At 64.4% G+C, this 11,917-nt stretch overlaps 3 protein-coding genes across 4 annotated transcripts; 2 read left to right on the top strand and 1 right to left on the bottom strand.

Annotated features, from left to right (window-relative positions):
• The first annotated feature begins 577 nt into the window (after positions 1-577).
• On the top strand, positions 578-4,804 carry LOC122187726 (acylamino-acid-releasing enzyme-like). Its single transcript, XM_042885482.1, has 22 exons — positions 578-639; positions 1,039-1,168; positions 1,236-1,362; positions 1,439-1,538; positions 1,613-1,688; positions 1,756-1,922; positions 1,993-2,130; positions 2,212-2,303; positions 2,373-2,413; positions 2,487-2,608; positions 2,718-2,778; positions 2,867-2,964; positions 3,041-3,092; positions 3,160-3,248; positions 3,321-3,459; positions 3,530-3,613; positions 3,694-3,774; positions 3,860-3,948; positions 4,046-4,236; positions 4,304-4,406; positions 4,479-4,585; positions 4,651-4,804. Exons 1-22 carry the CDS (start codon positions 628-630, stop codon positions 4,754-4,756), a joined length of 2,205 nt encoding a protein of 734 aa, XP_042741416.1. The 5' UTR covers positions 578-627; the 3' UTR covers positions 4,757-4,804.
• Positions 4,805-4,985: 181 nt separating this feature from the next.
• LOC122187725 (acylamino-acid-releasing enzyme-like) lies at positions 4,986-9,046 on the top strand. Of its 2 annotated transcripts, none has more exons than XM_042885480.1 (21): positions 4,986-5,166; positions 5,232-5,355; positions 5,438-5,519; positions 5,596-5,671; positions 5,780-5,919; positions 6,110-6,247; positions 6,322-6,413; positions 6,497-6,537; positions 6,605-6,726; positions 6,843-6,912; positions 6,996-7,090; positions 7,158-7,209; positions 7,289-7,377; positions 7,476-7,602; positions 7,682-7,765; positions 7,835-7,915; positions 7,994-8,082; positions 8,160-8,350; positions 8,429-8,531; positions 8,603-8,709; positions 8,785-9,046. In XM_042885480.1, exons 1-21 carry the CDS (start codon positions 4,986-4,988, stop codon positions 8,912-8,914), a joined length of 2,214 nt encoding a protein of 737 aa, XP_042741414.1. In that variant the 3' UTR covers positions 8,915-9,046. The 2 variants fall into 2 exon arrangements, with proteins under 2 accessions (XP_042741414.1, XP_042741415.1); XM_042885481.1 differs by having other exon boundaries at positions 7,688-7,765.
• A 54-nt stretch (positions 9,047-9,100) lies between these two features.
• Positions 9,101-11,911, bottom strand: MST1 (macrophage stimulating 1). The gene is made up of 14 exons (XM_042885471.1): positions 11,893-11,911; positions 11,700-11,820; positions 11,495-11,613; positions 11,254-11,416; positions 11,053-11,183; positions 10,878-10,980; positions 10,664-10,800; positions 10,543-10,578; positions 10,359-10,470; positions 10,204-10,281; positions 9,992-10,138; positions 9,805-9,911; positions 9,398-9,537; positions 9,101-9,324 (listed from the first exon to the last, which is right to left on the bottom strand). Exons 2-14 carry the CDS (start codon positions 11,810-11,812, stop codon positions 9,163-9,165), a joined length of 1,548 nt encoding a protein of 515 aa, XP_042741405.1. The 5' UTR covers positions 11,813-11,820; positions 11,893-11,911; the 3' UTR covers positions 9,101-9,162.
• Between the last annotated feature and the right edge of the window lie 6 nt (positions 11,912-11,917).

The following is an 11,917-nucleotide window of genomic DNA, read 5'->3' on the forward strand; positions in this document are numbered from 1 at the left end:
TTTTTTTTTTTTTTGCTTTTCTCCTCTCTCTCTCCTCCATCGGTTCATCTCCATACCGACCGCGATGCGTGCACCGGGGTTACGGGCTGGGCTCCCAGTGCCCATCGCTGCCGGCTGTGCCCCCACCGCCCGTCGCGCTGTAAATAGGTGCCGGGGCGCGGCTGCACGCGGGGCCCCGCTGCGCCCCAGGAGAAGTTTACAGCGGTAAGTGCAATGCCGGCGCCATCCCTCTGACCATTGTGACGGTGTGCGTGTCTGCTGTGCTCCGTGAGACCCGTAGTAACCCCCCGTGCCGCGCTGTGTCGTGACTCCGTACAGAAGCTGCCCCCACCCAGGTATTTCTGTGGGAACAAAATAAAAGGACTTGATATAAACCACACACCGCCTCCGCCTCGTGCCTTCGTGCATCCCGGGGATGGCCGGGAGCAACGCTCCCAATCCGGTCCGTGTTTCGGGTCCCGCCCGGAGGTATCGCGGCAGTGGTTCCGGCCGCGCCCGCGAGGGGGCGCCGTAGCGCGGCCGAGGCCAGAGTGCCGCAGCCAATGGGAGGCGGCCCCGCCCCGCCTCGCCCCGCCCACCGTCCCGGATGTGCCGGAGCTCGGCGGTGCGTCCGCTCGGCGCAGCGACATGGAGCCGCTGGTGAGGGGCTGAGAGGGGACGGGTTGGGGGCTTGCGGGGGTGGTGACGCCACTGCCCCGGGACCCCCGCCCTCCATCACCTTCCCCCCGACCGGTGCTTCCCCCGTACCCCGAATTCTGCCCTTCCCCGGGTGTCCCCGTACCCCATAGCCGCCGCCGCGGGACCTTCCTGTCCTCCTGACGCCTCCCCCCCCCTCCCCCCCCATGGCCCTGGTACCACTCAGCAGCCCCCCCGTGCCCTGGTACCCCATTCACAGCCCCCTCGTGCACTGGTTCCCTTCATAGAACCCCCCCAGCCTTCATAATTCCTCCGTGTCCCCTTATTCCTTGCTAAGAGCTGAGTGCCCCCATAGAAGCCTCTCCCGACCTGCCCTTTGCCCCCCTCCTCGTTCTCCCGCAGGTGCTGCCCAGCGCTGAGGAGGCTGCAGCGCTGTACCAGGAGCTGAGCCAGAACCCTGGGATCAGCACCGCCTGCCTGGGTCCCGATGTCACCACGCAGTACGGGGGCAAGTACTGCAGCCTGTACACCGGTATGGGGTGGGCCCTGGGCGAGGGGGGCAGAGGGGTCTTCGCTTCTCCTCACCCTCATCCCCGCAGAGTGGTCGCAGCGGGACCTGGTGCAGGCCAAGAGCATCAAGTTCTGCCGGCAGTACCTGCTCTTCCACGACGGGGCCTCCATCGTCTATGCAGGGCCTGGCGGTGCCTGCTGTGAGATCAATAATGAGTGCGTCCTCGTGTCCCTACCTCCCCACATCCCCACGTCCCTGGCAGCATGGTGCTGATGAACAGCCTTCCCACAGGTTGCTGAGCTGCGAGTCCCCCAGTGGTGCATTGAAGGCTGTCCTGCTCAAAGTTGCCGGCAAGGAGAAAGAGAAGGAGAAAGAGAAGCAGTTCCTGGAGGTGAGTGAGGGGCCAGAGGGATACAGAAAGGAAGGGACTGGCAACCTGGGCTCCTCCTGCCCCTCTGCTCCCAGGTGTGGTATCAGAACCGTAAGGTGAAAAGCATCGACCTGACGGCGCTGGATAAGCATGGCAGCATCTATGATGACGGTGAGGGATGGGATGGCCCTGGGGGATGCTGGGGACAGGACAGTTTGTGCCAGATCTCTCCCCACAGACCAGTTTGGCTGCCTGGTCTGGTCGCACTCAGAGACCCACCTGCTGTATGTGGCGGAGAAGAAGCGTCCCAAGGCTGAGTCCTTCTTCCAGACCAAAGCACCCGAGCTGGATGGCTCTGCTGATGAGGAGCTGGAGTGCCCCAAGAAGACAGATGCACCCATCAAGGTGGGTCCCCACCACCCCAGGGGTGATGTCCCTCCACCCCGGAGCTGGCACTAATGGGACTGTGCTACAGGGCGAGCAGTTTGTGTACTATGAGAACTGGGGGGAGACACTGAGCACCCGCAGCGTCCCTGTGCTCTGCGTGCTGGACATCGAGGGCAGCAGCATCTCAGTGCTGGAGGGCGTCCCCAAACACGTGTCCCCTGGACAGGTCAGGATGGGGAAAGGGGACGCGGGAGGTGGTGGACAATGGGAGACTTTGTTACTGAGCCACACGGTCCACTGCTCACAGGCCTTCTGGTCCCCAGATGACACTGGGGTGGTGTTTGTGGGCTGGTGGCATGAGCCCTTCCGCCTGGGGCTGCGGCACTGCACCAACCGCCGGTGAGTCCCCCTGGTCCCCACCACCCTGAGGACCCCGGCCCTGTGGTGACAGCTCCTCTCTCCCGGCAGCTCAGCGCTTTTCTACGTGGACCTGACCGGAGGGAAATGTGGTGAGCAGCTCACCCTCACACCTGCAGTGCTGAGCACCGTGCAGCCCCTCACCACCCGCTTGTGACCTTGCAGAGCTGCTCTCTGAGGACACTGGGGCCCTGTGGTCCCCACGGCTCAGCCCTGACTGCTGCCACATCGCCTACCTGGAAAACAGGGTGCTGGGCCCCCACCAGCAGTGCAGCCGCCTCCGCATGGTGAGCGGCTCTGCTCCCCTACCCACCTGGGGGGGCTGGTGCTGTACCCCTACCTTAGTGAGCTGCCTGAGTGCACCTGACACAGCTTCCCACCCCACGTCTCCCACAGTACAATTGGCGTACCAAGCAGACCTGCACTGTGCTGGAGGCTGTGCCGCGGCAAGTGTGGGGTGAGTGTAGCCCTGTGGGGCAGGTTTTGAGTCATGGGGCAGGTCTTGGGGCAGGGTGAGGTGTTGAGCACCGATACTTTCATTACAGGTGCTTTCCCTGGGATCTACTGCACCGCTCTGCCAAGGCTGTGCTGGGCAGCCGACAGCCGTCGGCTCGTACTGGACACGTCCCAGCGCAGTCAGCAGGTAAGGACTGCAGGGCCTGGGGGCACACAGAGCAGTTGTTCTGGTGCTGAGCTGGACTCTGCCCTTCTGTCCTCAGGATGTGTTTGTGGTGGACACGCAAACAGGCAGCACAACCTCACTGACAGCTGGTGAGTGCCACGGTGCCAGGGTTGGGACAGGTTGGCCTGCAGCTCTGACCCTCTCTGTCCTCCCCAGATGCACCCCAAGGGAGCTGGTCTGTCCTCACCATTGACCGGGATCTCTTGGTGGCCCAGTTCTCCACCCCAAGCTGCCCCGCGACATTGGTATGGTGACATCCCTGTCCCCAGTGCCCCCCTGCCCTCTGGGTGCTGGTGCTGACACTTCTCTCTATGCAGCAAGTGGCTGTCCTGCCTGGTATGGGCCAGGAGGCACAGATAAAGTGGATATGCCTGCAAAATGCATCCCCAGTGCCTGGCATCAATTGGGGCATCCGCACCCTGAAACCCCCACCAGATCAGGAAAACCCCCAGTACGGTGAGTGCTGGGGGCAGCGCGGCTGTCGCTCATCCCCACTGAGCCCTGATTGCTTACACCCTCCCCACAGAGGGGCTGGACTTTGATGCCATCCTGCTGCGCCCAAGTGAGGGTCCCACTGTCCAGAAGCCCCCTTTGGTTGTGATGCCCCACGGTGAGAGCTCGCCCCCCCCTCCCACTGCCCAGCGCCAGCCCCGGCCCTGCAGTGTCACTCCCACTACCTCTGCCCCACAGGGGGACCCCACACTGTTTTCTCTGCTGGGTGGATGCTGTACCCAGCCACGCTGTGCCGCCTGGGCTTTGCTGTGCTTCTGGGTGAGTGTTGGGGCAGGTGGGGCGCAACACCTTCACAGTTCCTCTGGGGTTCTGCAGCAGGAGGCTCTGACACCTTCTCTCGCAGTGAATTATCGTGGCTCATTGGGCTTCGGCCAGGACAGCGTGAACTCCCTGCCAGGCAATGTGGGCGCACAGGATGTGAGGGATGTGCAGGTAGGATGCGTGTGCCCTATCGTCCTGTGGGTGTCCTGGGTTGGAAACATGGGCACAGTCACGTCCCCACTTCAACAACTGTCCCTGGTGCTTACAGTTCTGTGTGGAGCAAGTGCTGCAGGAGGAGCAGCTGGATGCCAGCCGAGTGGCCCTGGTGGGTGGCTCACACGGGGGCTTCCTGTCATGCCACCTCATCGGGCAGTTCCCCGATACCTACCGTGCCTGCGTGGTCCGCAACCCCGTGGTGAACATCGCCTCCTTGCTCACCGTCACTGACATTCCTGACTGGTGAGTGCTGCAGCCCCCCGCTTCCCTCAGCCCCGGCACCGCACGTCCCCCTGCCTCTCACCCGCAGGTGCCTGACGGAGATGGGAGTACCCTACGTGCCCAATAACCTCCCAGACTCAGCCCACTTGACAGTGATGCTGCAGAAGTCACCCATGTCCTACATCAATCAGGTACATCCCTGTCCCGTCCCATCCCCTGTACCGGCCTGCAGCACTGCAGCTGAGTCTGTGCCCTTCCTGCAGGTCCGCACGCCTGTACTGCTGATGCTGGGGGAGGACGACAAGCGCGTTCCCCCTGTGCAGGGGCTGGAGTATTACCGTGCCCTGAAGGCCCGTGGCGTGCCCACACGGTGAGTGGGATGCAGGCATTGGGATGTGGGCTGTGGGCACAGCGCTGAGCCCTCTCTCCCTGCAGGTTGCTCTGGTACCCCAAGAACAACCACGCGCTGGCCGGCGTCGAGGCCGAAGCCGACAGCTTCATGAACATCGTGCTGTGGCTGCTCCAGCACCTGCAGGGCTGAGAGCCCCCGGCACCATCACCCCCCAATAAATGTTGTTGAGCACTTGGACTCTGCGGTGGTTCTGTGGTTGGCCTCCGCTGCCCCTGGGGCTCGTGACCGCAGGCGGAGGTTGGGCAGAGCCTGCTGCCAGCTCCCAGCACCCTTCCTGGCTCTGGCCCCGGCGGGCTGCTCATGCACCCTGGCACCCTGCCCACGCTGAGCCACGGCCGGCTGAGCACGGAGCAGCCCCATGGCCTCGGGGACGCAGCGGGGCGCGGGGAGCTGGGGGCAACCGGCGGAGGGGCAGCGGAGCAGCCCTGGTGCCTGCTACAGGGAGCTGAGCCGCTTCCCTGCCCTCAGCTGTGCCGCGCTGGGGGCCACTGCGGGGGGACAGGGACAGGGACAGGGACAGGCCTTCCTGCTGCACACCGGTGAGTCAGGCCCCGCGGCCCCGCTGCGCTGTGCCCGGGCTGGTGCTGACATCCCCGTCCTGCAGAGTGCCGGCAGCCCGACCTGCCCCGCCGGCGGCTCCTGCGCTTCAGCCGCCACTACAGCGTTCAGCGCACGGAGCGCGGCCTCGCCATCAGCCGGGCTGCGCTCAGCACGGAGATCCACAACCGGTACGGCTCGTGGCCAGCCTCTGGGATGGGGCGGCGCGGGGCGTTCTGTTCTGTACCCTCCACGGCTCCCTACCGCTTGCAGGCTGCTCGGCCAGGATTCACCCTCGGGGCAGCGCCGCGCCGTGCTTGTCCGCTGCCCACCGCAGGGCCACGAGCTGCTGGAGGTAATGCGGTGCCGGGGGCGCGCCGGGGAGCCGGGTGCAATGGGCACGGTGCAACCGGTGAACCTGCTTCACCCAGGTGTGGGATGGCAGAGGGCGCAGCCACTGCGTGGATCTGACAGCACAGGGGAAGCACGGGGCGGTCTACACAGAGGGTAAGGACCCCTCCCCAAATCCTCCTCTGCACGGCTGAGGGTGGCACAGCCGCGGTGCCCGGCTGCCCCCGCACCGTGGAGCGCTTTGGCAGCCTGTGCCTGCGGCAGGGCCATTTGCCTGCCTGGCCTGGTCCCATTTGGAGACGCAGCTGCTCTATGTGGCTGAGAGGAGCCGGCCCACGCTACCTGCAGCCTGCCCAGGGCATGTGCCAGGGGCAGCCGGGCCAGCAGAGGATGAGGATGAGGAGGTGGGTGGTGAGTATGTGAGTATACACTGCACATGGTGAGCATGCTGTGCACCCCGTGAGCATGCCATGTGTCCTGTGAGCATGCCCCACAAATGGTGAGTGTGCCTTGATTCCTGTGAGTGTGCCAGATGGGCAGTGAGTGTGCCATGTGCACACTGAGCGTGCCATGCTCCCTGTGAGCATGCTGCAGGGCGAGCAGTTCGTGTACCACGAGGGCTGGGGAGAGAAGCTGAGCACTTGCAGTACCCCTGTGCTCTGCATACTGGATATCAAGAGCAGCAGTGTCTCAGTGCTGGAAAGTGTCCCTGAGCACGTGTCCCCTGGCCAGGTCAGTACTGGGAGGTAGGTGGGGCAGCTGTGGGATCAGGCTGAGGCACAGACCTGAGTCTGGCTGTCCTACAGGCATTGTGGTCCCCAGGTGACACTGGTGTGGTGTTTGTGGGCTGGTGGCACAAGCCCTTCCGCCTGGGGCTGAGCGCTTGCTCCAACAGGAGGTGAGCCCCAGTGCCTCCCATGCCCACTCACTGCCTGCATGGCACAGGCATGGAGCTCTGACCCAAGCATTCCTCCTCCCCAGGTCGGGTGTTTTCCACCTGGAGCTGGCCGGCGGGCATTGCGGTGAGTACTGGGACACAGAGGACCGTGAGCTCCTGGCTGTCCCCAGGCACTGACCCACTGCCCGCAGAGCTGCTGTCTGCCCCTAACCGTGCCTCCTTCTCACCCCGGCTGAGCCCGGACGGTCAGCACCTGCTCTACTTGGAAGGGGCCGTGGGAGGGCCCCACCGGCAGTGTCTGCAGCTGCGCCTGGTGAGCAGAATCCTGCATGCTGGGCCACCCATCCCACACTGGGCAGGTCCCCAGTGTCTGTTTTGGTCTCCGAGTCCCCGTGCCTCAGTTTCCCCTTTGGGCTCGGCTCCCCCCAGCTCACCTGGCAGACGCGACAGACGGTGACGGTGCTCGACGTGGTGCAAGAGCCCACGGGCAGTGAGAGCTGTAAGGCTGGGTGCTGCTGGGGGATCGGACCATCACACTGAGTGCCACCAGCCCAACTCCTCAACACTCTGTCCCACTCACAGCCTTCACTGGAATCTACACCGATGCGCTGCCGCTGCAGTGCTGGGCAGCTGACAGCCGGCGGGCGCTGCTGTGCACCCCACAGCGGAGCCGCACGGTGAGCTGGGGCATGGGGACAGGGCACAGCCATGGCACAGCCCCCGTGTGACGCTGTCCCCACACAGGACCTGCTGCTGGTGGACACAGAAACTTCCACCATCACCAACCTCACTGCCGGTACGTGGCACCCGGCTGCTCGCGTCACTTTGGTGAGCAGGATGAGCAGTGGGAACTGTGAGTGTGCCGCTGTCCCCAGGGTCACCAGAGGGGTGCTGGGAGCTGCTGACCATCCAGTGGGACCTGCTGGTGGCCACCTGCTCAGCCCCACACCGCCCACCCAGCCTGGTGAGCAGAGCACCATGCAGTACTGGCACCGTGCGAGGTGCTGGTGATACCCCACTATGGAATAGGAGTACCTGATGCCACCCGCTGCCTGTCCCCAGGTGATGGCGGAGCTGCCACCGTTGGGCCAGGAGCTGCCCCTGCGTTGGGTGCCGGTGGAGGACACCCCACCAGTTCCTGGCATCACCTGGAAAACGCTGACAGTCCAGCAAAACTCTGCTCCACACAGTGAGTATGTGGGGGCCCAGCAGTGCCTGGGTGCACAGGGTTATCTGTGGCACTGGGTGCTGAGTGGGGCCCCTCCAAGGTGCAGGTCCCCAGACCTTCGAGGCCCTGCTGCTGAGCCCAACAGGTGGCACCACTCCGCACCCCCTCGTTGTGTGTCCCCACGGTGAGTGAGGGCCAGGGGGACATCCTGATGGTGCTGGTGGCACTCAGGTAACATCCCCGCTATGCCCAGGCGGCCCTCACGCCGTCTTCGATGCCCGCTGGCGCCCAAGCATGGCTGCGCTGTGTCAGCTGGGCTTCGCCGTGCTGCTGGGTGAGTGATGGGGACTTCAGTGCTGCGTGTCCCCTGTGCCACACCGGGATGCGGCCTCCACCAACCCCATCTCTGCAGTGAATTACCGTGGCTCTCTGGGCTTTGGGCAGGCAAGCATTGAGTGTCTGCAGTCCCGTGTGGGTGAGCAGGATGTGGCTGACACACAGGTGAGGAGCAGCAAACAGGTGCTGACGGTGGGGTGCTGACGGTGGGGGTGCTGATGGTGGGGTGCCCATGCCCACAGCTGGCAGTGGAGCAGGCGCTGCGCTATGAGCCCCTCGACCCGCACCGCGTGGCACTGCTAGCTGGCTCCCATGGAGCCTTCATTGCCCTCCACCTCCTCACCCGTCAGCCTGAGCGCTACCGGGCGTGCGCCCTGCGCAACCCTGTCTCCAACCTTCCTGCACTGCTGGGCACATCCGACATCCCCGATTGGTGAGAGCCACCCATCCCACCCCGTGCCATCCCGCACCACGCTGTGCCATGTCACCCACCACTGCCTCCCTCCCGCAGGCGCTACGCATCCCTGGGGCTGCCCTACTCCTTCCAGCGGGTGCCCCGCGCGGAGGACCTGGTTGTCATGCTGCAGCGCTCGCCCATCATCCAGGCAGCCCAGGTATGGTGCAGTGGGATGGGTGCAGGGGTGCAGGGGCAGGAACCAGGTGCTCACCACCATCTGTGTCACAGGTGCGGGCACCAGTGCTGCTATGTGTGGGTGCCCGGGACCGGCGTGTCAGCCCCACGCAGGCGCTGGAGCTGTACCGAGTGCTGCGGGCCTGCGGGGTGCCAACCCAGTGAGTGCAGTGTGGAGCCGGGGTTAAGTGGGCATGGAACCCTGCAGTGCTGGCTAAGCATCTCCTGCCCTGCAGGCTGTTGTGGTACCCTGAGGGTGGCCATGCACTGACCGGCGTGGAGACAGAAGCCGATGTTTTTGGGAACTGCGCCCGCTGGCTCCTCCAGCACTTGGGGCAGCTCCCAGTGGAACAGCACAGCCCCTAAAGCTCATGGTAGCCCCACGGCTGTGCTGGCCTCCGGGTGACCACGGGTCCTGGAGATGGTCAGAACTGATTGAGCACAGCAAAGGTGCAGGATAGGGATGGGGATTTGGGTTCAGCTCTAAATAAATGTGTGATGCCCTATGCAGTGCTGTCCCCCGTATCTTGGCCACACAGATGCACACACAGGCTGGCTCCACTGCCTTTATTGGGACTGGGGGCTGGGCGGGGAGGTGCCACCTGCAGCACAGCTCACACCATCCTCATGACCTTGTGGATCCAGTCGACGTAGAGTGAGACGCGGATGAAGAGGGCAGGCTGGTCAGTGCGGGCGCAGACACGGGATGGGGTGATCACCCCCTCCAGCACCCAGCAGTCGGCAGTCAGACAGGCCAGGGGCCCACCATAATCTCCCTGTAGGGCCGAGAGAGTACCATCACCCCTATGCTGTGGGGTGAGCCTACCTGGCCCCCTGGACCCTGCTCACCTCGCAGGCACCCACACCAGCACGCAGCGGGGCTGTGCACAGCTCGCTCTCCTTCAGGCGCCCACGCAGCTCTGCCTGGCACTCAGCATGTGCCATCACTGGCAGCTTTGCCACATTCAGCACGTGGCCATCCGTTGTGCCTGCAGGGACAGGACAGCAGCAAGGCATGTATGGGTGTGGGAGGGAGGTGGGTGAGGGGTGCCATGGGTAGGGGATGCCATGGGTAGGAGAATGCGATGACGTGGGCAGGGGATGGCATGGGCAGGGAGATGACATCAAGGAGGGTTGCTGTGGACAGTGGACATGGGTAGGGGGACGTCATGACGCTGGGCGTGCTGTGGAAGGAATTGCTGTATATAGGGGATGCCATCGCAGTGGGACACTGGTGGGGCTGCCCATGGCAGTACCTCTGGTTTCCCCAAAGCCAGCAATCTCACAGGTGGTGCCAGCAGGCACAACGTAGCGCTCGGGCGGCAGGCAGATCAGGGCCACACGCGTATTCAGCACAGCTGGTCTGTAGAGGGACGGAGCAGCATGGGGATGTGGTGCCAGCCCATGGAGCTGGGGCACAGGGCACCACATGCAGACACTCACCTCGCCAGCTTCAACAGCACCAGGTGGGACTCAGAGGGGCCGCAGATGATGCGTACAATGGGGATGGCCTGCAGGTTGGGGTCGGTGGGGCTGGGGTCCTTGAACAGCGTCCCCAGGTGCACCTCATAGCCTGACAGGTCCGCATCACTGTGGAACAAGGCCATCAGGGTATGGCAGCTGCCGGCACCCTGCACCCTGCCCCTTGAGCTCACCAGGAGGAGAAGCACTGCCGTGTGCTGATCACCCATTGCTCCTTCACGAGCGACCCACCGCAGAAGTGCACGCCGGCCCTGCAGGCATGGGGACAGGTAGGGGTGGGTACCCAGCTGGCAGCACAGCACGGCTGGAACATGGGGTGCCTGCTCACCGGTTGCGGATGCTGACGGTCCACGGCGAGTTGCCAGGCATCCCGCCCACCACACGGTGCTTCTGCTGCAGCCTCTCATCCCGCCGGCCACACTCCTCGAATTTCACTGCATCTGTGGGCACAGCAATCGTTGGCTGGGGGCACCGCACCGAGCACCCACCGCCCCATGTCCCCGTGTCCTCACCTGCACTCTCCAGGACAGATGGCACAGCGCTGCCAGCTGCAGAGAGACAGCAGAGTGGGGCTGTGGCAGGAGGCCCGACGCACCCTGTGGGGCAGCCAGGGCTCGGTGGGGCCAAGCTCACAGCAGGGCTTGATGGCGCAGTAGTCAAAGGGTGTGCGTGGATCCATGGTGTAGCACCAGGGGCCGTGGCTGTCGTCATCGGGGTTGCGGCAGTAGTTCTCCTCCAGGTGTGCCTCAGGGTGGGTGGCGGGCGACATCCTGCCAGCCGTGAGCCACCATTACTGCCCCCATTCCCATTGCTGTGCATCACCCTGTCACGCTTGCGGCACACTCACTGTGGCACATGAGGTGTCGTGGCATCCCACTTCTGGCACGTGATGCCCTTGCGCGTCTTACTGACGTGGCCGTGGTACTGCTCGCCGTGGCCGTGGTAGCACTCTGGGGACAGGCAGGGGGAGCTGATACTGCTGGTGGGCACCCCGGTGGGGCACTCATGTGGCGGGGGCTCACCTTGTGCTTTCAGCTCGTCGTCACAGCGGCGGATGTGGAAGCAGAAGGCGACGCGCATGCCGGGGCGGGTGGTGAAGCACCACGGGGCCTCTGAGCCATCGGGGTTGCGGCAGTAGTTCTCCTGCAGGTCCCTGGTGGAGTGGCAGCATGGGTGCCTGCACACCTGGGTGCTGCCGCAGCCCCCCATCCCACCAGCCCTACTTGCAGGGGTACTTGCTGGGCACAAAGTGGTGCCGGTGGGGTGTCTGCGCGTCCCAGCGCTGGCAGGGGATGCCCGACACGGTGACGTTCACTCGGCCTCGGTAGCCTTCGCCTTTGCCCCTGTAGCAGCCGGTGGTGACGTTGATGGGTCGCGGGCGTTTCTCTGCTTGTATGGAAGAGAGAGGAGGGGAGAGGGTGGCACCGAGGACACCGGAACCAGAGATGATGCCAGGGCACTTACTGCAGACGCGGATGCGGCAGAACTCGCGCTCCAGCGCCGGGTCAGTGGTGTAGCACCAGGGCCGCTCAGAGCCGTCCGGGTTGCGGCAGTAGTTGTCATCCAGACCCTTCTCAGGGTACCTGGGTGAGAGGCGGGGAGCAGCGGCTGCAGGTGACAGATATCTGCTGCCACCCCCACGGTCACACACCCTGCAACAAGTACTGACTTGTCAGGGTGGTAGGGATGCTTGTGTGGGTGCTGCAAGTCCCAGCGCTGGCACTCGATCCCTGACTCAGTGTAGTCCACAAAGCCCCGGTAATCCTCCCCGTTGCAGGTCATGCAGATGGCTGCCAACAGCCGGAGTTGTCATTGGTAATGGGGATGGGCAGCGCAGGGTGTCCCCGAAGCACAGCACTCACCGTCCTCACACTTTTTGATGCCGCA

Source organism: Lagopus leucura, unplaced genomic scaffold, assembly GCF_019238085.1.
Source record: "Lagopus leucura isolate 7727_CA_CO unplaced genomic scaffold, USGS_WTPT01 Super-Scaffold_100050, whole genome shotgun sequence".
Classification (NCBI taxonomy): Eukaryota; Metazoa; Chordata; class Aves; order Galliformes; family Phasianidae; genus Lagopus; species Lagopus leucura.

Coding starts and splice junctions, on each gene's coding strand:
- MST1 (XM_042885471.1), bottom strand. CDS start 11,812: ATGACCTGCAACGGGGAGGATTACCGGGGCTTTGTGGACTACACTGAG. Junction 11,417..11,494: donor CTGCCGCATCCGCGTCTGCA/GTAAGTGCCCTG, acceptor CCATACAAGCAG/AGAAACGCCCGCGACCCATC. Junction 9,912..9,991: donor GTGCTGTTGAAGCTGGCGAG/GTGAGTGTCTGC, acceptor GTCCCTCTACAG/ACCAGCTGTGCTGAATACGC.
- LOC122187726 (XM_042885482.1), top strand. Junction 3,093..3,159: donor CACAACCTCACTGACAGCTG/GTGAGTGCCACG, acceptor TGTCCTCCCCAG/ATGCACCCCAAGGGAGCTGG. Junction 4,586..4,650: donor GCCCGTGGCGTGCCCACACG/GTGAGTGGGATG, acceptor CTCTCCCTGCAG/GTTGCTCTGGTACCCCAAGA.
- LOC122187725 (XM_042885480.1), top strand. CDS start 4,986: ATGGCCTCGGGGACGCAGCGGGGCGCGGGGAGCTGGGGGCAACCGGCG. Junction 7,378..7,475: donor CACACCGCCCACCCAGCCTG/GTGAGCAGAGCA, acceptor GCCTGTCCCCAG/GTGATGGCGGAGCTGCCACC. Junction 8,351..8,428: donor ACATCCGACATCCCCGATTG/GTGAGAGCCACC, acceptor TCCCTCCCGCAG/GCGCTACGCATCCCTGGGGC.